We start from the raw sequence: 25,380 nt of genomic DNA on the forward strand, positions 1-25,380 counted from the left end.
GAAGAAAATCCATAAAATCTAAATTATGGAGCAGTTTTGTCAATCTTTTCTTTTACAAGAGCAATTTCACACAAAACTACCAACTGAGATGATTGTAGTTTATTTTAATCAATAGTTGTGCCATGCAGAGCTAATATGTTATGTGCATACTATATAGAATATACATAATAATAATAATAATAATAATAATTATAATATAATAATATATAGCCTATATTTGAATGAGATTTCTGTATGATTTCTGTAAGTCAAATGTATCCCTTTTTATAGCAGAATATAAAAAACTGGAAAATCTTTTAAGGTCTTAGAATGAGCCCAGCATGAAAAATTATGCAAATGTACAGTGCAGAATCAAACACAGAACTCAAAGCATGGCATTTAATCAACTTTTATTTTATTTTTTTTCCAACATTAGATTTTACACAATTTTGGATTTACTGGAACAAAACTATTCACATAAAAAGAACATAGAATTATGCACAAATAAAATATTTTAAATTGTCACACAACAGATTTTAAATGAATAAAATTGTATATTTAGGCCCAGTCTATGACACTGCAGATGGAACCAAATAGCACTGGCACAGGAGCTTCATCAGAGTTTAACCATTTATAATGGCAATTTTACAATCTGTCATTTTGGCCTCAAACTGAAAACTCCTGTGGTGATAATTTCACAGAATAGTCCAGTGAAATCTATTTGACTTCCCACACAATATGAATTTCATAATTAATGGACACATACAAACTTAAGAACAATAGATCAAAGGTAAGGCAAAGTTCACAAAAGAACTTGTCTGCTCAGTTTTCTAACTGTTCAGAAAGTGCTTAAGAGTAATGTTTCCATCAGTCAGCAGGAGCAAACATTCTGACTGTCCATGCCTCTTTTGACTGGCTGATCTAAAATCTCAGATGACTTTCATGTGCAGATGTATCCTGTATGACATTCAAGCATTTTGCCAAAAATGAAATGAACATTCAGTTTACAAAACCGTTAAGTTTCATTGTGAAATATGCCTTTTGTTTGCAGTTAAAATAAATAGGGCAAAAATTGTCAAATACATATAAGAGACCTACAATTTGAAAGGAATTATATTCTGGGAACAAAGTGCAATTCTAAACAGCTACTGAACCATCGAAAACAACCTCTTGACTTGTCTGTAAGAGTCCAGGGTTCCTGTCAACAGATCTGGTTTCTCTAACGGTGGGATATATTTTTTGCTGTGAGATGTTAACATGCAGTTGAAACCATATTTGAAACACAAAATTAATATTCCAAAAAATCTGTTTTTATGTACTGGAAAACTTACAGTATTTTGCCATGGCATAAGAAATTCAAATTTCTGGCAGTACAATCTAATCTGCTAGGGTGAAGAGGAAAAAAAACAAAAACATCATCTACAAAAATACAGTTTTTATCATTGCAACTTCAGGTTGCCACAGCAACAAATCAAAGCAGTTATACCACACTATCATGAAAAGTATTTTTTTCTTTTTTTTTGTAAAATGTGACCTATACAATACACTTTTGTACATAAAAGCAATTCTACGGCCTTGCTCATACAAAGGTTTGTTGTCCTGTACAGGTGACAAGGCAGTGACAAGGATGAAACGTTTAAGCTTGACGTCGCTCCAACATTCAATCCCTGAACACAGACGGCTTTTCATAGGCTAATGCAACAGGTCAAGGCCCTTTGAGGAACCTCCAGCAGAGCTTAAGTCAGTTTAATAAATTACATTCATCTTAAAATAGAACAGAATACATTTTAAAAGTGTTCTTAGCTAATGTTAAACTAATAAAGTATGTGAGTATATTCCTTATATTCCATCCGACAATGTGTAAAAAGTTTCACAATGTAAATACATAACACGTGGTGAAAAAAAAAAAAAATTTTGAGAACAAGCACAAAGTATCTTGGTGGATTGTCTGAGTTAATCATACACACAAACCTTCCATATTTTATGCAAAACTCATTTCAGTCGCTTGAAAAGAATATTGGAAACATTAAAGGAAAGGTTCAGTATTTGCGCATACTGTTTGCAAAATAAAGAAAAAGGTATATCAAAAATGATCAAGAAAAGAATACATAGAGAGAAGTATTTTTTCATATTAATTTCATTCATTTACATTTTACACCAGACAAAACATCCACTCTGTCCTGTGCTAGTTTCAAACAGCAGACTAGAGTGCAACAGTTTAACATATTGACATATATGAAGGACTCTGAATTGCATAATGTGATAACAATCATACCACACCTAAACTTCACCAAAACCTCTACTTTCTATCATTCTACTTGACAAATTTCAAACAAAGCATGGTTACTGTGCATTACACAAATTAAGAGACCCATGTATAGAAACAAGCATCCTCCCACTCCACTTAATTTTCAGATCACTGCCTTGGAAATTACTTAATCATCTTAAAAGTGAAACAAAATAAAATTCTACTGGATAATAAATCCACCATATAGTACATGGAAACTTGAGCATCAATGAAAATTTACTGAAAGACTAAATCTTAACAGGTGTACACACAGTACTAATGCAGTGACTTAGCATTGTGCAACATATTTTCAGATGTGACTGAAGTGGGAGAGTGGATTGAAGGAATTGCACTGTTAATATTTAGTTGAGTAATTTTCACACAAATTCTTTTAAAGATGCTTGGTTGTCATTGTATGCACAATTCTTTAGGCACTTCTAACATTCAAATAAAACAGTATTGACAACTGACTTTGTTACTTTAAGACTAATAGTTCACAAACTACCCAAACCTTTAACTAGGATCACCAGAACTTTAGTTTGAATATCATCAGTAATTACATACACTCTCATTGAGCATACTTCTATGGCTGTGCAGGCTCTTCCCAAAAATGTCGTCCGTTTAGTCTCCACAACAACACATTGTAGGGCCAATGCCACAGGTGTGGACGTCTGAGGATGCAACAACAAGCCGTCCGCCACCCTGACCAATGATCCAACTGCTCACTGGATTAGATTTTCTCTCAGCAAACATACGTATATGCAAAGCAAAGGCACACCAGGAGGTGGAGCACTGATCCCGCTCTCTGGGGAAAACAGGGCCGATCCTCGGTGACATTTTCAAGGAACTTTGTGAGCCTGACTGAATTGCCAAATGAAATCTTTACAATGTGGAGTTAAAACATAAGTGCTTTTTACGAGTTTGTTCAAAACAAAATTAACTCTGGCACTAGATAAATCATTACTGGGAGAAATACATTTTCTGTTAGCTTACATGAAACATTCAAGAGGGAAAAAAGAAGTCCTTCTTCAATATCATGATGATTAAATCTTAACAATCTGCAATAAGGGCTCCTTTACATCTGGCATTAACATGCATCTCATATCCAGATTGTGTCTAGATGTGATGTAGCTGGATCACATTTACACCTGGTATTAATATGCGTCTCCAGTATACACACTGAAATCCAATTCTCTTTCCCTCACCAAAAACAGATTGTCATGCACATCACTATCCTCTTATATTTAAGTCCTTTAAAACTGACAGTAAAAACCTTCTCGCTTGTTCCCCATCCATGAGGATCCTGACAATCTGTTTTTGACAAGGATGTTACTATCTGAGCTGCCTGCGTGTGTTTCCTGGTTGGATTCATGCACAAAAGTTTAGGCAATTATTCCCATTTACATACTTCCTATATGTGGATTGGAGACGCGCTGCATTTACACTTTGTTGTTAATGTGCTCAAATGTGATCGGATCTTCAATGCATCTTGGGTGCATTTACACCTGGATTTTATTTTTTTCGCTATCCGATTACAATCCGCCCACCCAGGACGCATGTTACTGCCACGTGTATAGGGGCTTTTTGTGTATACTGTACATACAATAATCCCCTGTGACACATATCTAACAGAATATAATCCTAGCAATTCAGCTATATAATTTCTTATCACAGATCAAAGTTATGTCTATGACTTTTACTCAGTGATCTTCTTATCAGCATGCAGCTTGTTGTAGATTGTGTGTGGCGCTAATGTAGTATTTACAGAGTGGCTGTTTAGGGCCGTTAACAGCAGCAACTTGGCACTGACTTCCTTTTCTGGTGGTTACTTGAGGATGATCTGTTTCAGAAGCAAAAGACATGTCACTCAATGGTTGCACACAATGGAAATATACTTTTAAGTACACCTTGGTCCAAATGCATGTTTCTTTATATAGGTCATTGAGAGGTCATCAAGTGCTCAACACAAATCACCACCATCATCATCATCATGACAATGATGGATATACAATTGGCAAAATGAAATAAAACACAGATTACTGAAGAGCGAAAACATCAAATCATTATGGTCTGAGAAAACAATACAAAGGAAACCTTTAGCATAAATATATCTGGATGGCAGAGCGTGTAGAGACCAATAAACTAATTAACATCCACTCCTCTACTTCCTCCACCCTTAACCACCATCAAATGACTTAGTCTGGGCAGTTGAGGTTACCAAAATTAAAAATCCCACAAATCTGCACCATCAGCCTCCTCAGTCATTGTCAAGTGGGACACACACTCACACTCACTCACACACACACATTTATACCTTGATAACATCACCACTCCTGAAAGATTTCTCACAATGAGCTTCTATTTGGCAAAAAAAACCCAGGACCAGGGCAGAGCAGTACTTAAATAGTTGGTATTATTAATATTATTAATGCTGTTATAACTACTACCAGCACTACTACCATTTAGGTGCTTAAGCTACCACTGTGTTTTATCTATTCCCTCCTCACTTAAGAGAGCATTTGGAACTGCGTGTTGATTTTAAAAAAAGATTATTTGACATTGAACAAAGCAAAAACATGCAAAAAAGGAACTTATGCAACACGACTATTTGCAGATGAAAGATCTCTAAATAAGTGCTGCCTGTTGTACATGAAATGGATGAGATGCAGCCTATTAGTTCTAATAAAGGTCTAAAGTAACGTAGATGAAGCTTAATGACAGACAATGCAAGCAGGGTAATGCTATGCTGACAAAGTGACTCCCCTGATTTAATAAGAAGCACTTATTTAGAGCTCAAGGATTTATGAAAGAAAGCTTTAAAAAGGAGCAAACCTGATTGGCTGGTGCTGTTGCTGCGTAGGGGACACTTGTGGCGGGAGTAGTTGCTGCAGAGACAGTAGCAGGCGTAGCACTGTACATCATGGGGACTTTTTCAGGAAGGGAACCATGAAAGCAATGAAAAGGTAGGTGGAGCATTATGGTAACCATAGCAACGTTTTTCTCCGTCTCTCTTGCCGGGCAAATACAAAATGACATTAGCAGCAAGCCATCATTGGGTTAGACCAGCAGATGGCATGCGATCACACAGCAAAGCAAGACAGCAGGGGGGAACATAATAGAGGAGGGCTGATAAAAGAAAGGCTTAGGAAATTTGCCCATAATTTGACATCCCAAAAGAGAAGACATGTACAGTAATGTTACTAAAACAAATCAAGTGTTTTTGGAAAAAAAAGATTGCAAGTGGGAAAATTTAAGAGTATAAGAAAGTACTGAATTAAATTCCTGGGATGCTGATCAAATTTCCTAATCCATAGGTCGTGACAAAGAACTGTAAACAAAAGCCACCAAAAGTGCTTGAATGGTTGTCCTGTGCTTTGACTATCTGGACAGTCTAAAGAATCATTATCACTTTAACATAAAAATATATTACAAGTGATTTATAAAATCAGGAGTGTTCAATGATGCTGAGAAAAGCACGAAAATATCTAACACCACCATTACACAAATAAAAATTGATTTAAAGAAAAATATTCTCAGGCCATTTTAGGATATGTGCCACTAATGAGTGTTCCTGAGTGTTGGACCCTGATTCAGAGTGGTGTTCATCCTAGTTGTGCTTGAATAACAAGAATATCTTTTAAATCAACAGTAAGAATGTTCCACCCATGTCCTCCATTCATTACAAGACATACTGTACGAGAAAAAATAAGCAAGGGACCTACCAACGCTGGTAGCGGGAGTCATGCACAAGACTGACCCTGTATGATTATGCAATGGAAAGTGGAAAACACAGGTTAGGTTGAGACTGCTTTCTAGCATGATTTACACATATCAGTGTAGTGAATGCAGGTGTGCGCCCCGATAGAGAAATCATAGACCTTTAGTTCAGTGAGCCATGAATATATACAAAAAAGCCCCATAGCATAAGACAGTGTAGTGAGGTTCTCAGAGGGATATGCATGCTGAAGAAAGTACTATGTAATCACTGACTGGCAAAGGGTAGAAGTGCAAGGCAGGGAGACAAAGCACCATCTTACACAGTAAAAGCCAGGATAAGTTTGTATGTTTTCAATTATTACTAGAAGCCACAGGAAGTGTTGACAGAAAGACTTAAGCTGGCAATTTAATGGATCACATCCATCTACAAGGAAAAATTCAGCACGCCAATTACCAAAAACTCTTTTTAGAGTTAGGATTAAGATTCATCTCAGTTTGAGACCCAAGCACATGTGCTTCAATATATTAGGCCTCTCTATAGGCAGTGCCATTCTGCTGATAATACATGGACTGCTGCCAGACCATCAAGTTCTTCAATCATGCAGACTGCATTTACAGTGCATAACATTAACATAACATCAACCACACTGAATAAAACGCTGTATCATTTCATCTTTATCTCTGTATGTGACTGTGAGCCATATGAAAAGACATCTAATCTCCCCCCAGAAAAAGGAGTCAGCTACAAAATCACCAAATCAACAAACTGACAAGATGAATCATAATAGACAAAGTGTGTAAAACGGCAAAGTTGTCTTTGAAGCTCCCTTACCTGTAGGAAAGAATGCCGCTGTGGGCTGCTGGAGCTGTGCGTTGGCCAGAGCCTGTTGGTAGTGCAAAAAGCTGGGGTTGAAGATAGAGCTGGCCCCATTGCTCTTCTCAAGAGCTTGTCTCTTTGGTAGGGGTTGCAGGATGCTGTGGGGAAAGGCCTGAAAGTGACAAGAGGAGACACAACAGTCAAAATCCCTCCCAAACTCTTTTCTGTCTGTTCGGCTACGAGGTGCACACTCTTAATGCATAGTATTTATTTGAAAAATGATAGAACAGTACAGACATGACTACACAATAAAGGTTACTGCTACCACAGGATGAAGAAAAAAATATCAAGCAAGGTTTTATGATAAAAATGTGAATGCAATAATGCTTCAACCAAACGCATTTAAAAATATCACTCACATTAAGCACTTAATGATAAACTGATGGTGAATGATTCTGTACACAAATACAGTACATGAGACTTTAAGAGGTTGTAAACCAAAATGACAAAAATCAAATGTTATTATAGTATAATTAATAGCTACATGCAAAGCAAAAGGTGAAAATACCAGGTCTACAGTTGCCTCGAGGGGTCGCTTCATTGCTTTGGCAGTCGACTGAGTCTTTTAATAGCAGGCAGCGAGCACATGATGGCAGTGGGCCAATGGGATTCAAGCGTATTAACATACAGGTAACAGCAAGCAGAGGTGCGTCATGGGGGACAGCATTGCATTGTGGATAGGTGAGAAGGAAAAACAAAACAAAATAATCTGAATGTAGTATACCACATAAAAACAATATGCATGCACAGTAACCAAAATAACTGATTCAAGGACAAACAAACTAACTACAGTGTTCCTCCTGAATTAGTAGGTCAGCATATACAATTAATCAATAGCTTTGTCAAGTAAGATTTAGAACACTACTGTACAATGTTGTATGTCATTTTCACTGTAGACTGATCACTTAATACAATGTTAGTTGATCAGTGGTTGTTAAGCATAATCAGAACACTACCGCTATCAGGCTGAGATCAATGCTACTGAACACACAATATAATTCAGGAATACATACATTGACAATACAGCTTTAAGGAAGAGGATAACAATGTAATGCACACAAAGCACTGAAGAACTTTATGGTTATTTTGTAATTAAATGAAAGATTTTTGAGTTTTACATTATGACTTTGTTTTATGAGAGCTAGCCAAAAACAATGTCACACATTATGAACAGGGAAAATTTATCCCATATCATAAAGCACAGAATGTGGAGCTCTGTTTACTATAAGAAAAACTAGTATAAGATCCACGCTATGCCTTTTGGGGGAATTCCTATCCTTAGCTATATATGTTTCTCTAAATATATTTGTTGTAATGTAGAAAAAATACTCCTACAGTATAATTAGGATGTCTCAACTACTTGTACTTCATAACATAAAACATAAAGCATTCCTTGCATTTGTTAGCTCAAAATATAACCTAGAGGTCATGCAAAAAACATAAGAAACACAATGTAAATGAAGGAGTAACCATAAAAATATGAAATACATGAAAGGCGATGTAAAGGTAGTCTATGGAGGGCATGCAAGGCATCCATAATAATCAAGAAAAAACATTTTACTGAAGCAACATTTCTTCAGTATCTAATCAGAGAAATGTTAAAATAGTTAAAATTTACAGTTTATGTAAGGTGACAGGTCTAAATAAGAACTTATTCATAGTTAATAACAAAATTTACATTCAACGAGCAGGCCAGAGACCAAAACAAGAAAATATCTTGTTTTATTTTGCAAGAGTTGCAATCTATATAGATTTCAGAAAGCATGAAGAGCAGGGGAAGAAAGCCAAAGTAAACTTAAATAATCAAGTTAGTCTACAGTATAGCATTGATCAATACTGTGACATTATGCATTATTGCACTTTACCAGGCAGGCAGTTGTCACATAGGGGAAACTGGATAGCTACTACCATAAGTTTTCATACTGTAGCATGGCATAAACTGCTTTACAAGCTATTTCTGAGTTGATTGCACTACAGTGCCAGTTCAGTCTATTAAGTGCCTGATATATGTTTAACAACAGACCACAGTTACAAATGTCACTGTGCCTCTTAACTTACAGCTATAAATGAGCCTGATTCAGCTAGCCTTGGGTTTTTATGAGTTGAAGAATCTAACTGCTAAAGTAACATTTTATGTTTTATTATACATTTAGATGTCAGTTGAAAGTTAAGGGTATAGGTTATACCACTACAGTAGATGTTACTTTACAAATGATACTATGTCTGAAATACAACAAAGCAGTGCTCCACATTCTATGATGTCATGGCGAACACAGCACATTCCTTTTTAATAAATCTGAAGTTGATCTTAAGGGTAGCGTAATGTGTTTTTTGCAAGCTGAACTACTTTCCAGCAGTAGGGAAAGGGTTTGTCTTACCATGGCTGCAGCTGCTGCCTGGGCTGCCACGGCTGTCTGGTTGACCTGCTGTTGACTGGCTTTGATTTTGGCCTGTAAGTGTGCAGGCGGGTGGAAATACTTGCACTTCTCCCTGGAGCAGCGGCTCTTGATGTAGTCCATGCAAACAGTGACAGTGTTATCACTGGTGTCAATCATTGGGCTGTCGCTGGGGTGAGCAAAGCGGCAATCTGTCTCCCCTCTCGCACAGTTTCCTCGCTGAAATTCACGGCACACCTGAGAGAACCGGTTATAAGGACGTTGAGAGAAAGGCAGCTTTTAGGATGTAGCCAGAAGATATGCATTCCCATAAGCATTAATGTCATTTTTATGTCAAATGACTCCCTGTCGTGCTTGGATACCTCTAGTTTGTCTGTGCGCTGCAGCTTCTGTGAGGGGGAGGAAGAAGAGGAGGAGCTCTGCATGGTAACGGGTGGGCTTCCGGGGACGATGACTGGGGTGCTGGGGAGCATCTCAGTGGGAACGAGGCTCATTCCATGGCTCAAGGGTGTAATGTAAGGAGCATAACCAAGGCCGGTATTTGCGCCAAGTCCCTGGGTTACAGGAAATGTTGGCTATGAGGGGAGAGGTTATAGATTATAAGTCAAGTCAAGCACCACTATGCAAAGTGAATGATGGGATTCTTGATGTTAAAAGAGTATGAGCAATTTACCATAGGCTGCATGCTGGGTCCAGGGATCATGAACTGCATCTGTTGGGCCAGCATGGCTGCTGCCGTCTTCTGGTGGATAAGATTGTTGCGCCCATTTATCTCTAACTGGGTTTTTAAGTGCGAAGGTGGATGAAGATACTTACAGTTTTCTCTTGAGCATCGGCCCTGCATTCAGAGAGAAAGAAAGCACAGGAACAGTCAGGTTGTAGGCCGGTGATTCTCATATTCATCCAAATGATCAAATTGTTCATCCAAACCCCAATATCACCACAGTTTAAATTTGAAACTGGGGAGACTTTTATAAGATGTTTTTATAAGACAAAGTTTTTAGGACTTAATTATGGAGCAAGAATTCACTTCATTTGCTCTTCTACTCAATATTCTACTCAATATTCAAACCATTTCATCAAAATTATTGGTAAATCACACAGGATTGTAATGTATCTCATGTCGTGAGATATGCCATCCCCTCACTATGGAAAGCTCTTTGACAAATACAATTGACTGCTTATTCTTGTCTATAGAGGCTCTGTGAGTTAAACAGAAAACATTATAGCATAGACTAAGCTTATATGGTATTGTGGGGTAACAACCACAGAACAAGAGACAATATAATGATGACATATCAAACATCATAGGTGGTTCATGTTTGTAATCCTGTGTCCTGATAAAGACCGGTAAGCTACTAGGGTCACTACTTTCCTGACAGTTAAAAGTGACGATAACAAAAGCATTCCACCAAGAATCTTGTCTTATTTTGCATTTTTAGCACTATGTGTCTTTGTTTTACAGACAGAAAATATTACTATGAACACACAGAGGGACTTTAATTGTCCAAGTGTGCTTGGATGTCTGGTTAACAGAGGAAATACAATATCTAATGTGGTCCTATGTTCTATCAGGAGACTCGAAAAATATGTTGAACTTAGAAAAAAGTGACAACAGTGAGAGCACAATGGGCTTGTTGAGCAGCATGATTGAGATGAAAGTCAGTCAGATGTTAATTCACAGCACTGGTTAAGACTAGCTATGACTTTAAAACTAACAGCTGTGAGAGGCTTAAAGAAAAAGCTGACTGGTCAAAAAAAATATCCCTGAGCTTCTCTACAAAGAGAATCTCTTGACACCAACATCCTGTTCGGGACTAGTCCAAGCCTGTTCACAACAATCCAGATGTCTGTCTTGTGCCAACGCTTTATCTCACCTGAGATAGGCCAGATAGTGGTGATTCGCTTGATATTTGAACAGCCTTGTTCTGATATGACAATAACAAGTTCTTCAAAGTAACAGGCTATTATTGTCTCCTATCAGACTTTAAAATGAGCCTAATGCTGTCATTTCTGTCAATCAAGCAGTATTAGCCTAATCAGAGATTAGCCTCCTCTGTCCTACATATTCAAATAAGTAAATCCTTCAATCAAGTGAACAGAGAACTAATTTCACCTCATTTGCATTTCTCCCAAGAGATTTATATCAATTATTTTCTGGGAATGTCCACATGGGTTTAACTGTCAACTATTTTTCATTAAGGAATGACACTGCCTTTGACAAGTTAGCAGGTATCGGTATCAAATTAGAACTGGATACAAGCTATTGCGTAAGTCTTGGCCTGATCACATTATAACAATCTGGTCACAGAGGATCTAATTTTGAAGGGGGAAATATTTAGATAAGGTAGTCTGACTTAAATTAGTCCAGGGCAATTAAATGCTAGAGTTAAATACTGCTTCCAAAGTAAACAAAATAACCTTGTATACCTTTGTATAGCTTTGAGAAAGTATGTGTTTGAGAAAGTGTAATTTTACTGTGTGTCTAGTAGGTGGCAGTAATGCAATTTGGTAGCGTTTGAGACTAGTCTGAGATTGTGTCAGAGCGTTAGTAGTCTGACATGGTAAGTGCTGCAGCCAGATCCCATGAGACAAAACTATGACATGCAACCTACACACCTAATGCAACACTCATAAGAACAGTGAATGGCTTCTCACAGCATTTCTTCTCTGCTGCTGACACGTTTCTTTCTAACCTGCGTTAAAGGATAGCAAAGCACTGTCTTCTGGGATGCTTGGGCTCGGTTGAAACCTCTAGATGTAAATGATCAATTTCCTTCATACTGCACATTAAGAATCATACAGTCTTTCATCTTACATTATCAGAGTAAATAGCAAACTTGAACATTGTTGAATGCTGATGGAGGAACTGTAATTTTTTTAACAGGATTTTCCCCCTGGATATAAGCCTTAATGCTGGAGATATAAACAGACAAACAATAGGCTACATCCTGATATAGTGCAACAGAAGCCCCAGTCTGTGGGTATCACTGGATTTGTTCACAGCACTGTTCATAAATCTTAACGGGAGGAATTTATACAGTTCTGGAGCAGATACATATACAAACCCTGGTATAACAGCATGCTGTGGTGGTCACCCCACCCACACACTGAATGTTAAACACCATTCCACAAAAATGGGACAGGCCTAAAGCTGGGGAGCATCCAGAGCACAAAGTACAAAATTCATACTGTATTTACTCTTTAATGCTCTGTATGCAGGTTAAATGGATTAAGTGTTTGAGGACAGTGCAAGTATTCTCTGTACCAAACAATACTGTAAGCCTTTTAGCTTTTGTTCAGTGTTCAGCACATTTTCTTTGCTTTAATTCAAGTGGCCATTCTTGCGTGTGTCACATTTGTTTGTCACTCTGAAAAATGAACACTCAAGTCAAATGCAACATGTGGGAATGAATGGATTCTTGCACAGAACACAAATTTGAAAGCTAGTCAAGAGTCCTAGAATAATGTTCCATTATGATAATATTCCTGCTTTCAATGTCTCCAAGGATGTTTGGCTAGTACAGCATATGTTAAGAGGGTGCCTGAAACATAAAAACACCCACAGTATAATGTTGTCTAGAATTTACTTTAGGGCATAGCTTTGAATATTGGTATTGGCCTATTAGTGAGGCTTTATATCTCTAAAGGTGCTGCAGACCCTTTAGTCTAATTACACCAAGTACTCTGTGGTAGACTCACATCAAGCTACCTCACACTTTGGAAAAGAAGCCAATGAGCCACTCACTGTTTGATAAAGGGTACTTACTTAATTACTGAGCCTTCTCACATAGGAGTGAGGAGGTACGTAATTATAATGGTGAATGAAAGCATATTTAATAGGTTTTGATTGAATCGTGATATAGGGCCCAATCTACACTAGCAGTTTCCAGTGTTTCCCATATAATGTCAATATTTGGGTCGCCTGGCCAGATAACTGAAGAGCCACCTGTATATGCCAGTCTTTTCTCTTTGTTTGCATAGACAGGCAACGATTGAAACAGCATTTAGCTCAAATCGTCACTTTCTGTTGATGCAAAGTAAGCACTGACATGAAGGCAGCCTGTCAGTGTGTGGACTGTTTTATTTTTCAAATTTTTTTTTGAGTTCCAGTTAGACCTATCTGCAAAACAGTCTGTTAAAGAGTAAGAGGGAAGCAGATGACATCATTCACTCGTGTCTGCCCTTCTTAACCAATTTCTTAGAAGTCATGAGATACTAGTTACAATACCAAAGCATGTGCACAAAATCAAGTTGGCTTAACTATGTTAAGTGAGTAATTGGTGAATCAGCAGAGAGCTGTGACAGACATTCTGGTCATCTGTGCTAGCTGTTCACAAGCCTGAAACCAGCTATAATATGGCAATTAAATGCCATCCTTACACCAGGCAGAGCCACTGAATAGGACACTTATAAAAACATAGCCTTCCTGTTCTTGGCTTCATCATAACAAGAGACACTAAAGGGTGTTTTTAGTTGAGCTTAGAAAAGCATGAGTTGGGTAGCTAGGTCTATTTGGCTTACAAGAAATAAAGGCTAAGGGTACGTAACCGCTACCAAGTTAGTACCAATTGACATTACGCCAGTAGCCATGTCAGTAACAGACAACATTCAATAACTCCTTAGACAAGAGGCTATTCATAAGGAAGAGCTGTGACATCATCACATGACTGTAACAATTGTAGATTTGCCAGTTGACCTCTTTTTTCCCCAGTCCTCACAACAGACTGTAATTCTAGGCCTAGGATTCATTCATGGCATCATCAAAATAAGGGAAAACGTGGCTTTATATTTACTTTACCTTATAAACCTAGAAACTCCAAATGCTCTATTAAGCGACGAACGCCCACATTTTCCACTGTTGAGAGGGGCTGGTCATCCAGTGCAATACACTCAATAATCCTCTCTGTTTTATTAATAATCCTCTCTTTTTTTTTTTTTTAGTTTTTTTAGCTGTCGCGGGGTAGTTTATCTAATTTTTTCAGTGCATCCTCTAATGTTTGCTGTTTGGGCGCAGACTTCTCCTGAGCTACTATCTGTGAGACCTCAAACTCGTACTCGTCTGAATGGTGTTTCTTCAAGTGCCTAGTAGTTAGGTCTGCTGCTTCCATGTCTCAAAACACTTGAATCATACAAACAGGAATGCAAACATTACAATTAGCTGTTTGACTGCTTTTGGTCTTCAGTTTAAAGTAATTCCAGACTGCAGACATCAGTGCTGCCTATAGCTGCTTCAAACCATGTGTTGCACTGCCGTAACTGGTGGACAACGCTTGTTTATGACAAATACTTTTTTTTACGTCAACTTGGACAAATGGATTGGAGGGGGGAAATTAAATAAATAAATGGATCTGAGGTTGAAAGCACAGCCTGTAGCCATTATGATAAATCGCCGGGATCAGATCCAATTCTGACACCGGATATCGGATCGATGCATCCCTATTTCCAAATCTCAGAATAATACATTTGTGTGCAGAAAATTATCTATAAAGAGAGTGATCAAATACTGCAATGCAGGTTTGATCACCTCAGCTACAGTCTAAAAATTACAGGGGAACTGTGACATAACAATCCTGACAATATTGAGTGAATTTTACCATGTGTGGGTGGGTTGAGCCTGTGAGCATTTTAATCCTGTTTGCTGAGGGCATTAGTGTTGCTCACCACAATATTTGAAAAACAAAGTCAAGAGAGGAGTTTCAGAGGTAAAATAGTGAATAGCCTCTAATAGATTGTTGTAATTTGCAAAAGCTTCATCCACTATACCTTCAACACTCAACTAAACAGAAATTCTCTGTTCAGTCTGGAAAACTCTACCTTGTTTATAGAACGCTCCCCCCACAGACCTACCAGAAGTCTCTTGGTGGGATGACTTCAGTCACATTGGACATATGGGGGAGAGCAGCTCAATAACTGCACTGTTTGGCAAAACCTGTGGCAACCGCATGACACTTTCTAGGATTAATGAGCGGAGTGACCAGCTATTCAGCCATTAGCCTAATCTAATTGCTTTACTTGTTGACCTATTCGACAATATTAAAGATGAATCAATGGCTAAATTCAGACGCAACTACAAACGAAATAAGTTTTAGGTCGAATAATAATGTAGTTGTAGATTATTATTATGAGGTGATTCCTTTGTGTTGATGTTTTCTATAGCCCAGGCCCTTGACCACCCAGTCATAGAGGAGGCCCTTTGGCCAGGCAAGATGAGTACAAACTGGCTAGTGAGGAGATAAGATGATGATTCAACATGAGAATAATCCAGAAGGCAAGGCTGTATTGTGTTGTGATAGCAGTGAAAGCCTGAGTGTGGATTAACCCAGCCCTGGCCTCATAAAGGGCCACTGAGCTAACAAGAGAATAAATTGGCTGTAATCCAATCGGAAGCCAGCAGTCTTCTATAGCCTACATTAGATAAGTGATGGGTGTAAAACCTGAAGGGTCTTTTTTTCACTGTTTTTGGAAAACTGTGGCATTACTTTATGATTCAATTATATGCAAAACTGTCAAAATGAAAGTAAAAAGTCACAAAATTAAAATGATTTTATGCCAATCTAAACTTTAATAGTGCTAAAGGACATGGGTGGGGAATTTAAGTTTAAGTTCCCTGGTCATCTAGACAAAAGGGTAATTTTTCTTGCATTGAGTAAAGGATCATTAAGCTGTCAGAGAGAATATAATGTGCATGATATTCATTACCTTCAGCGAGTCGAAGCAGGCAATAACTCTCCCATTTTCAACCTGGCAGCTCTTTGGTGGATGGGCAAATTTGCATTCTTCATCACTACGTGAACAAGTTCCTCGCTGAAACTGCCGACAAACTTCCAGCGTTAGCCATTTTGTGTCTCTCATTGAGGAAATGTTCAAAGCCATGTCCAAAGGTTTAAATTTTAAGTTACAATTCAAAACCTCAAGTCAACTTGTTGACTAGAGCCTCATATACCCCCAAAAACTTGAGTTGATCAAAACTTTTGGCTGTGCGTGAAAAATCCTCTATTAAAACAGCCCGATGAGTCCTCCATCAGCCGGAGCAAAGAGATTAGATGGCTGGATGATCACCTAGAAATCGCCCATCAATCAGGAACAACAGCTGGCCCAGGAAAGAGTGAGGCGTTGGCTCTGTGACACAATCAAGTCTGTGCTCCTCTCCTCACTGCGCCCATAAATATCAGACAAATAAGGGCGTTTCATGCAGACCTGTCACTTGAGTTATAATCTCTCAGACCATTATGCTTTGGCAGATCTTCTGTCTTCGCACTAATTCTCTATTTTAGTATATTTTAGGTGCTGAAGTTGTGCAAAGTGAAATGGAGGCAGGAGACATGCAGCTGAGGTATCCTATGTTGGTGCTTGAGTCTGGCCTTAAAGGGAGTAGAGGCTTGCCATGTACACGGACCAGCTTCAAGTCGGGGATGTCTTCTCAAAGGCACTTTCTGTTGGTGATCTGAAAGATATAAAAACATGTTTATATTAGTTGCCCATTGGATTTCTTCAAATTGTAGAAAATACAACATCCTTTTCAAAAGTATCTGCACTTGGCATATTTAAGTTAGCAAGGTCAACGTTGGAAAACCTATGTAGGCCCTTGTACGAACCCACACACAACAATGTAAACAGCTATGCAAATAAAATAAAATAAAAAAAAGTGAGTGGGCTATTTCAGCACCACCTGTGGCAAATTGCAATTCCATTGCAAACTAAAGATATGCCCCTCTAAAACATTAAATTTTTCAAATTCTGTAATAGCACATGATAATAGTGCTAATATCACTGGAACTACCAGAGGGTGAAGCAGGTAGGCTACACTTTCTCCGACAGCAAATCGGTGGTGTTGTTTGGTGTGGATTGCCAAGATTTGTAGTGCTACCAAAGATTATCTTCGCTGAACGGAAGATTCAGCACTCTCAGAATGGCCAGAGAAAGAGCTCTGGAAGTGCAGTAAGCGCAAAATGAACGAAAATGAGAAAATGAGCAGAATCTTCAACATTTATACCGGTGCATCGGTTTGAAACAGTGAATTGTTACATCCCTAGTATGCTGCAAAGAAGATATTTAGTAGAAGTGGTTGTAGCAGTCCAAAGGGTCCGAAATTCACAGTTAAACTCATTTTAGGTGTTGGTACTCTATACCACACATAGTGACTTTACTTTTCCAGATGTATCTAAGGTATATAGTCTAGGATATGACAGTTACCATCACTGATCACGATAATCGCTATCCTCTAGCGGGATCTCATCTAATTTCTTCAATTCTCTAGAGACTGTCAGTCATCTGTTCTTTAGCAGTTTATGGCAGGAATTAGACAAGGCTATAACAAATGCGACCTTGTGTAATTAGTAAAATTATATTCAGTCATTTTCAGACTCTCATGGGATGAAACCAATCCCTACAGGAAAGCAAAAACTAACCACAATAAAAGTCATAATAGTTTATGAGACATGCCAATGTGTCCTTCAAATTGACAATGCCTCTAACATAGTAAGAGTAGTTAACTTTTGTCATATTAGGTAGACAAGAAGATCTGGCAAGTAAAACAGCAGCTTAATGAAAGTTAGCCTACAAGCTAGCACTACGTTTCCTCTACAGTCGTTCAACAGTGGTGGGCCAACACAGCAATAAAACTACTACCAGCTCTGCAGAAAATGTGAACTAAAAAAACAAAACAAAACAAACTAAAAAAAGAACAACTGAACCCAAACTGAACAAAGTATAGGGCCTATGTTTACAATAACAGCTACGACAACCTATTCTAGAACCAAAGTAAGGAAGGATGTGAAACAAAACCGACTCCCAGCCACCATTGCAACACAAACGCTGCGCTATTAGGGAAAGGCGAGAAGGCTATTCAGGGTTATTCCTACATAGAATATTACAAGGTGATTTTCTAACTATAGTGGTTAAGTCAATGCATTAATTAAATATTTTGTTCAGTGATTCAGACATGTTTCTAATGTCTGCGTATGGGTTACACAGCAGGTCAGTGTAAAGGTAAAGAAAGATGTAGAAGGTGCAGAGGCAATCATTCATAAAGAAAATGTAATTGAGCTAGTGAGGTACAGAAGTACAAAAGGTTGTCATATGATGAGGCTGGACAGTAAGTCAATGTAAGTCAATGAGAGACAAAAGATGAAGATTGTGAATGTGGATACTTCAGTTAGCAATAGGTCTCTACAAATTAATAAAGGAAATACATCCTCTAGACAAGCCACTATACAGAAAACTGCCCTCATTAGGTGTGAGGTCAAGGAAGGTACTATGACAGTTAACACTGTTGCATTCATATGTGAGACTACATAAGACTACAGCAAAGTGACCAAAGTGAAAAAATAAAATCATTTGTGAGTGCAGCAAAGAAATATCTTGGAATCACAAGCATGGAAGGAGACATAATATACAAAATGATGAATCCATATAATCAAGGTCATCTTGTTAGTGATTTATTTCCTTATGGTGTTCCATATAGGCTACTCCATTGAAATGCTAGAAACTTAATAGCTAATGGAATTTAAAAAGTTTGTATCTGATTAAGAAAACTACACATATTTTGTCCTTCCAGGATATAATTAAACTGGATATGACAGTGTAAACAGTGTGGTGGATAGGCCACACTTATTGAAGAAAATTTAGCATATAGAATCCCAAACAGATATGAATGTGTTGTGGTTTGCAGACTACAAAGCACAATTAAAATAGTCAATTTGTATAATCCAAGCCAGACTTAATACTGTCAATGTTTGATGAAATAATAGGCGAGATATGCTGTGGTGATTTTATTGCTCATAATAGTTTATGGGGAAGCATTCACATAGATGTTAATGGCCAAGTTGTATGGCACTTAACTGATGAAAGATCTCTTGTATGTTTAAATGATGGAGAAGGTAAAAGAATAGACGTGGCCAGAAACCTCATGCATAGATATCACACTGGTAAGTTTAAATCTAGCTAATCTGTGTAATTGGAGCATTTACAGGGTTCCACTACATAAAGTGATCACTTTCCTATTTTTTGGACATTTAACATTGATTTACAGGTGTGTTCACATCAAAGTGCACCAGATTTATGTATTTTGCTGTTTAAATTTTTTACATTTTCTCCCGGAAAATGTTGAATAATCAGAGTATGAGCTTACCCAGGTTATTCTAATTGTGTAATCGTTTAATAATATTCTATAATAATTGTCTAATAATAGTCTAATCTAGTTATGACGTTTACATGTCGACCCAAAACCAGGTTACTTGAGTAAGAACAGAATTCTCCATGCATGTAAACGTAGTTAGTGATGAGGCGAAGGCCTGACATGCTGCTGTGTTAAGATACTGCCACACTCACAGATATTGCCTATCTATTACCTTACCTGGTAGTGGGCCCTACACTCAGTAGACAGTCTATGAAAAAATACAGTATGGGAGATACACGAGGGGAAAAAAGGTAAGATGTCAATTTATAGGCCGCTAATTTACCGTCACAACAGCTCATTAACCTGATATTTATCAGTAACCTTACATTATGGACACAGTAATCTCTAATAAATAAAGCTAAGGAAACAAATAGCCTACAATAGGCTATTAGCCTATTACTACAACGTTTTGGTATATTTGTCTATAAGGAAACAGCAGGGTGATACAAAGTACTGAATAATTTAGGTTACATTAGTATTAATTTAGTACATTTTTAAGATAAATTTTTCAGTAATTAACATGTAAGTAGATCTGTAACTGCAGGTCAACAATAATTAATTTAGGATAATGACACTGAAATTACACCACAATGAAGTTATGGTGTAGCCTATTTACAGTGAAATTTGACACTTATTAAACTGTAATTCATATGATCGCGAGGCCGTCTTTAACCCTAACCAGCAAGCAACCAACCTTATTATACATCAGATCTTATGAACCAAACAGCCTTACTTCACTTCAACATGAAGCTCAGACATGACAACTCAGCCACCCAATGTCACAGGATTCCACTAATTAGAATGGCATATTTGACTGATTAATATCTCTGACCTTGAATCTGTTTCAGCCTATAGTTTATGAAAATGTAATTCATATGGGCAGCAGTGCTGGGCTATATTTATCTCCACACATCCTTTCGGGCAGACACGTCCGTTAAGACAAAATCATAAATATTTGGGGGAGGTGGCTCAAGCTAGGGGTACACCAATATGCCTAAACAGTGTGTCCTGATCATATCTATTTTAGAAAGAGATAATAATGAGGCATCTATTTTAGGCTAAATATGATATATTAAACAGTAGCCTAGTTTAATCACTGAGCATTTAATGGCCTAGAATGGGTAATCCAGGGCTCTACAGGAAAAGGGTGGAAAAGTTGAAGCATCTGTGAAAATAATTGCAAATGGAAGCTGCATAAATGTGCCTCATTTCAATTTTTTCAGGCACATGCACTACTAAAATAGCGTGGTAGAACCCTGCTAACACTAACAAACTCTTCATTAACACTATATAAGTCTTATGACATCTGTGTGTTCAATAGGCGATAGGTGATCAATAGGCCTAGGATGTGAAACAATTTACAAAACATACCTGCCTCAAGGGACTTCTGGCTTTGTATCATGAATTAGGCCACAGGTTTAAGATTAATAAAATAAAATTGGATACATTAAGGATAATTATGCCATGAGTTAGTTTATGTTTTAACCTATGGCCTAATGAGCACCTGATTTGGACTAGGGTTAGGGTTGTCCATTCTAAATAGTCAAATAAAATGCAGGGGTTTGAAAAATCATATATCATAGTACAGAGAATGACATACATTTGTCTTGGTGAAAATGGGCTGATACAGAATCTTGAATGTTATGGCCCTGAAACTTCAAAAACAACTTTTCTATTATTATTATTATTATTATTATTATTATTATTATTATTATTAATAATAATAATAATAATAATAATAATAATAATAATAATAATATTATTACACCATAACTGATTTGAGGAGGCAGCTGGAATTTATCTTGGATTGAACTCTGGCTTGTATTGTTAGGGATAAACGCCATCTTTCAAAAGTTGTTTACTATAATGACTGGACTAGTTTACTGCTGAAGAGATCACTGAGCATGCAGCAATGCAGTCCCAAATTTACTGAGTCAGCTAGAATGTGCATTTAATATACTAATAGTTTTGAATGGAAAATCAACACTAAAAGAATTTACATGCAAATTGTATCCTGGACACTTTAATCAATATACAGTATATGAAAACTATAAAATTATATTAAAACCATAATTATGTGATGTCATCAAGGTAAACTTTCTGGAGCTGTTGTACTACTAATGCATAGGAGGATAACTTAGTAGAGTGTTTGAGCTCCATTTCAGTGTCTTAAATCCTCTTCGTGTTGCTAACGATGCTGTGCAAGACAATAAGCAGCACATTAGCCGTAAGTATAATAGTGGAAAATATTGATTTAGGCCTGGTTTTATGTGTTAAAATCAAATGACTATCCAAAAATATTCAAACATCTACTCTGCACTTGGCCATAGGACAGGTCTACGCAACCACATAAATATCAGTTGATGACAGATATGTGTTATGGTATATTTGTAACTCACATGCTATTAGCCAATATCCACTACAAAGTATATAAATTCACCAACATTAATTCATTGGATTTCCTAAATCAAAATAAAATCTTATTTTAATCTCATCTCTGTAATAATTTCTTACCTGTCCCTGCTTAGGTAGCCTATTTTCCGTTACAGTGTTTCTCTCTATTTGCTATAATGAGATGAAGTGAACACCTGGTGCCTCAAATTGTTGCAATGAGATATGCTGACTCTTGGCCCACCAAAGCACATAGAGAATACAAGGAAAGCAATACATAACTTATGCAAATACACACGGTGTGGGGAGTTAGACACAGGACAGACATACTCGTACACTTAGTGTTGAAGCGCACAGGAAGTTGCTGAGTAGGCATAAAAGGAGGTTAACTCCCCAGGCTGAATAAATTTGCACAAGAGGTGAACACTTTATCAACCGAAAGCAGTCAGCAGTGGCTACCGCTGTACAATGACTCAGAAAGAATAGATTTAGAATCAACTGCGCTGTTAACCCAATTCTTCTAGTGTAACTCCCTCTCAGCCTTACCGCATGGTATTCCACAGCATAATGCAGCAAATTCCTTTAGGCGCAAGTCAGGAAACAGAGCAAGGAAACTTACCTCTCACTTCATGCAGTGCTGAGGAAGTTCTGTCTCTAACCTCAGCCACTGAGTCTAGGTTAGTGGTACAACTTCTGAGTAATTACCATCTGAAAATAATGACCACAAGAACTGCTATCATTCCCTTCTCTGTCCTGTAGAGTCAGTGCCCATACAAAGATTTTCTTTCCCACGACAGTGTAGGAAAAAGACTGCCTAACTCTCTAGCTGAAACATTTTCAGCCACCCCCTTCCTGCCTGTCTGCCCGCCTCCAGGAAGGCCCTCCCAGTCAGGAATTGGCCAATAGAAAATCAGAAGCTGCTGTACTGTGTGAAATCTGGCTGCACAGCTTGGAGTAAGACACTGCTGGCAGTTTGTAGGTATACTCACATTGTACCTTGACCAAGTTTTTTTTTCCTTTCTGTGACTCAAAATTTGAATACCTTGACAAGACATTGATTAAACCCTAGTCTAATACTAGATCCATACTTCCAGAATTAGTTACTGAAATGGTGTAGGTAGACCTAAGAACTAATTTATCTTCTATAACATTGTAGACACTTTCTCCCCTAAGCATGTGAATAAGGGGTCATCATTGTCAGTTACCTAGCTTGCCCTGCACATTGTTCTTTGCACAACTCCCTGAGAGAGTGACTGTAAGTCATAAGTTCTACATTTTTTTTTTTGTGGGTCAATCCTCCTTCCAAAAAGTGTCAGTATACTTCAAAGGGTTTCTATAACACGTTTCGTACAAATTTAATTCCTTAATAAGTCAAGTTTTCGACTTGAGACACTTGGACCCCACACACACTAACACTGAGTATACTTAAGTGCTAGGCTACTTGATTTATCATCACAAAATTTCGCTTACTTTTTTATGTAGTGGTTTACAAACCTTTTCAAGGGACTCAAGATTTTTTGCAGAAATGCATGCAGCGTTTATTTATTTACCCCGCATGCTGCTTCTGATGTGTAACTGTGTAACTCATATCAAAAGGGAGAGTATGCCTACTGATGTTGTAGAGAGACTGCGACACTCAACTATTTTTACAAATTCAGCATACCGAAACAGGCTACAAACAGTGTGTTTGTAGGGCTGGGTCTGTCTGAGAGCTTACTGTATACTGTATACTGTATACTGTATACAAACAATGTAAGGCATTTTGAGCATCCTAGCTGAAAAACATTTGAATTTATTAACATGAAAACCCTAGAGTAATGAACCAAAAACAACCGACGAGGCTATAAATGTTGGTCCTCATGTTGTGTGTTTAGATTAACGTGTAAATACAGTTTAGGCCTACTTAATACGTAGGCTGTATCGTTCAGCAGGCAGCAGGATGAACGTTCACATAGATGAGCGGGTGCTAGGTTGCATGGTGTGGCGACAATTCGGACAAGATAAAAAAATAAATAAAATAGCATATGCATGACTACGTCTTTAAATAGAATAGACTGCCTGTGTATGGAGGGCTGTCACCCACATTCTGCGGGAAAAAGGAGTATTTCAGTCAGCGATGTGTCCGATAATGGACGTCTTGCCCCTAGCTGTCCGATAATGGACGCATGCACGTTAACTTTCTCAACCTCAACGCGCAAATAGCTAACGCACAGAAAAACCGTAACAACACCTCCCAGAGGCCACTTTGGCTAACTATATCAACTTGACTAACGTAAATTAATAGCTAATCTAAAGAAGCCGAGAAACAAGGTGGCTAGGACTACATATAGCTACGTAAAAGTCATTCTTTTAACCAGGTTGCAGGAAACAAAATAAGATAGGTCGTATAACTGTCGGGGAAACTGTCAACTGTCAATCTAACCTAACGCTAGCTAGATACAGTAGCGTCATCACACTGCATCTCACTATCCTGCTTGCCTAGTTTACTTCGAGGGTTTCCATGATTTAGTCTCTGGTTAGCATTCTTAGCTTGGCTACTTTAGCTAGTCAGAAATACTTAGCTAAAGACAGTTAAACCGTTGTCATGAGCTAACGTTACACGGAGCATGACATTAGCTAACGTTAGATTGCTAGCAGTGTAGAACACCTGCTTTGCTTACCTCATCATCACGGAGAACCGCTCCCCAGAGCAGGCTACGGCTACAGCAGTCACGCACCAGCCAGGACAAACGGCACGGCAGCACCATTGAACTAGGAAAACAAGATGTCAAGTGTAGTCCAGATGATTGTTCAACAGCCCATTTAATTCCTACTCTGTTCGCAGAATTATATCATGTTATTCATCTTTCAGATAACACATCAGCGTGCCCGGCCTCAGTTCTTCATTACTTTGTACAGCAGTGCACAGATTTAAGCAACAAGCTTTTGACAGCTTACTGTACGACTGTCAGTTTAATGTGATGAAGGGGTTTCCCCGGTGCTCTCGGAAACCTAGACAATAACAATGTTTCAATTTACGATGTTTAAAATATAGCACAGAAAACAGTAGAAGGCATTGAAACATTAAATACATTAAATTGTGCTGAAGGTATCATTGCTTGGTAAACTGAGGGCATTCTATACTGCATATCTCCCAACATCCCCCTACGAGCGCAATGTGGTACGATCCACACGAATGCCAGGAGGCTCTAGAAGGGCAAGGGTTTGCTTGTTACCAAGGGAACAGCAGTGAAACCGTGAGGGGGTTTCTCTATGTTAGCTTAATGAGCAGATGTTTTGATAGTCATAAATATGAGCATCTAAATCAAATTTATATGAAATGTAAAATTTATAAAGTTAGAATGAAGTCATTTTCTATAATAATTTAGATTATCAAATATGAATTGTTTTGTATAATATAGCCTTTGTCAGATACAGTGTTGCAGCCTATATCAGGAATATTTGCATAAGAATATATTTTTATATTTAGTAAGGATCACAGATCAAGTATCCCACTGGAAGACTTACTAAGAGTCCTAGCCAATTCAACCTCTCAGTCATTTTTTCCCCCCTC

General features: G+C 37.9%; 1 protein-coding gene across 10 annotated transcripts; it reads right to left on the reverse strand.

The window, feature by feature from the left end:
* Positions 1–372: 372 nt before the first annotated feature.
* LOC139933056 (muscleblind-like protein 2a) lies at positions 373–24,720 on the reverse strand. Of its 10 annotated transcripts, XM_071927048.2 has the most exons (10): positions 22,447–22,641; positions 15,959–16,703; positions 9,930–10,094; positions 9,619–9,831; positions 9,239–9,493; positions 7,369–7,422; positions 6,816–6,972; positions 5,989–6,024; positions 5,099–5,193; positions 373–4,106 (listed from the first exon to the last, which is right to left on the reverse strand). In XM_071927048.2, the coding sequence occupies exons 2-10, from the start codon at positions 16,130–16,132 to the stop codon at positions 4,092–4,094; spliced, it is 1,164 nt and encodes a 387-aa protein (XP_071783149.1). In that variant the 5' UTR covers positions 16,133–16,703; positions 22,447–22,641; the 3' UTR covers positions 373–4,091. The 10 variants fall into 10 exon arrangements, with proteins under 10 accessions (XP_071783149.1, XP_078142201.1, XP_071783153.1 ...); XM_078286075.1 differs by lacking the exons at positions 5,099–5,193; positions 22,447–22,641 and adding an exon at positions 24,488–24,589; XM_071927052.2 differs by lacking the exon at positions 7,369–7,422.
* Positions 24,721–25,380: the final 660 nt, after the last annotated feature.

Source organism: Centroberyx gerrardi, chromosome 10 (genome assembly GCF_048128805.1).
Source record: "Centroberyx gerrardi isolate f3 chromosome 10, fCenGer3.hap1.cur.20231027, whole genome shotgun sequence".
NCBI lineage: Eukaryota > Metazoa > Chordata > Actinopteri > Beryciformes > Berycidae > Centroberyx > Centroberyx gerrardi.

Excerpts from the sequence above, each read along its gene's own strand:
- LOC139933056 (XM_078286075.1), bottom strand. The coding sequence starts at position 16,132 with ATGGCTTTGAACATTTCCTCAATGAGAGACACAAAATGGCTAACGCTG. Across the intron at positions 10,095-15,958 it reads CCTGCTTCGACTCGCTGAAG|GGCCGATGCTCAAGAGAAAA; the intron begins GTAATGAATATC and ends CTCTGAATGCAG. Across the intron at positions 6,025-6,815 it reads AGCGGCATTCTTTCCTACAG|GGTCAGTCTTGTGCATGACT; the intron begins GTAAGGGAGCTT and ends ATAATCATACAG.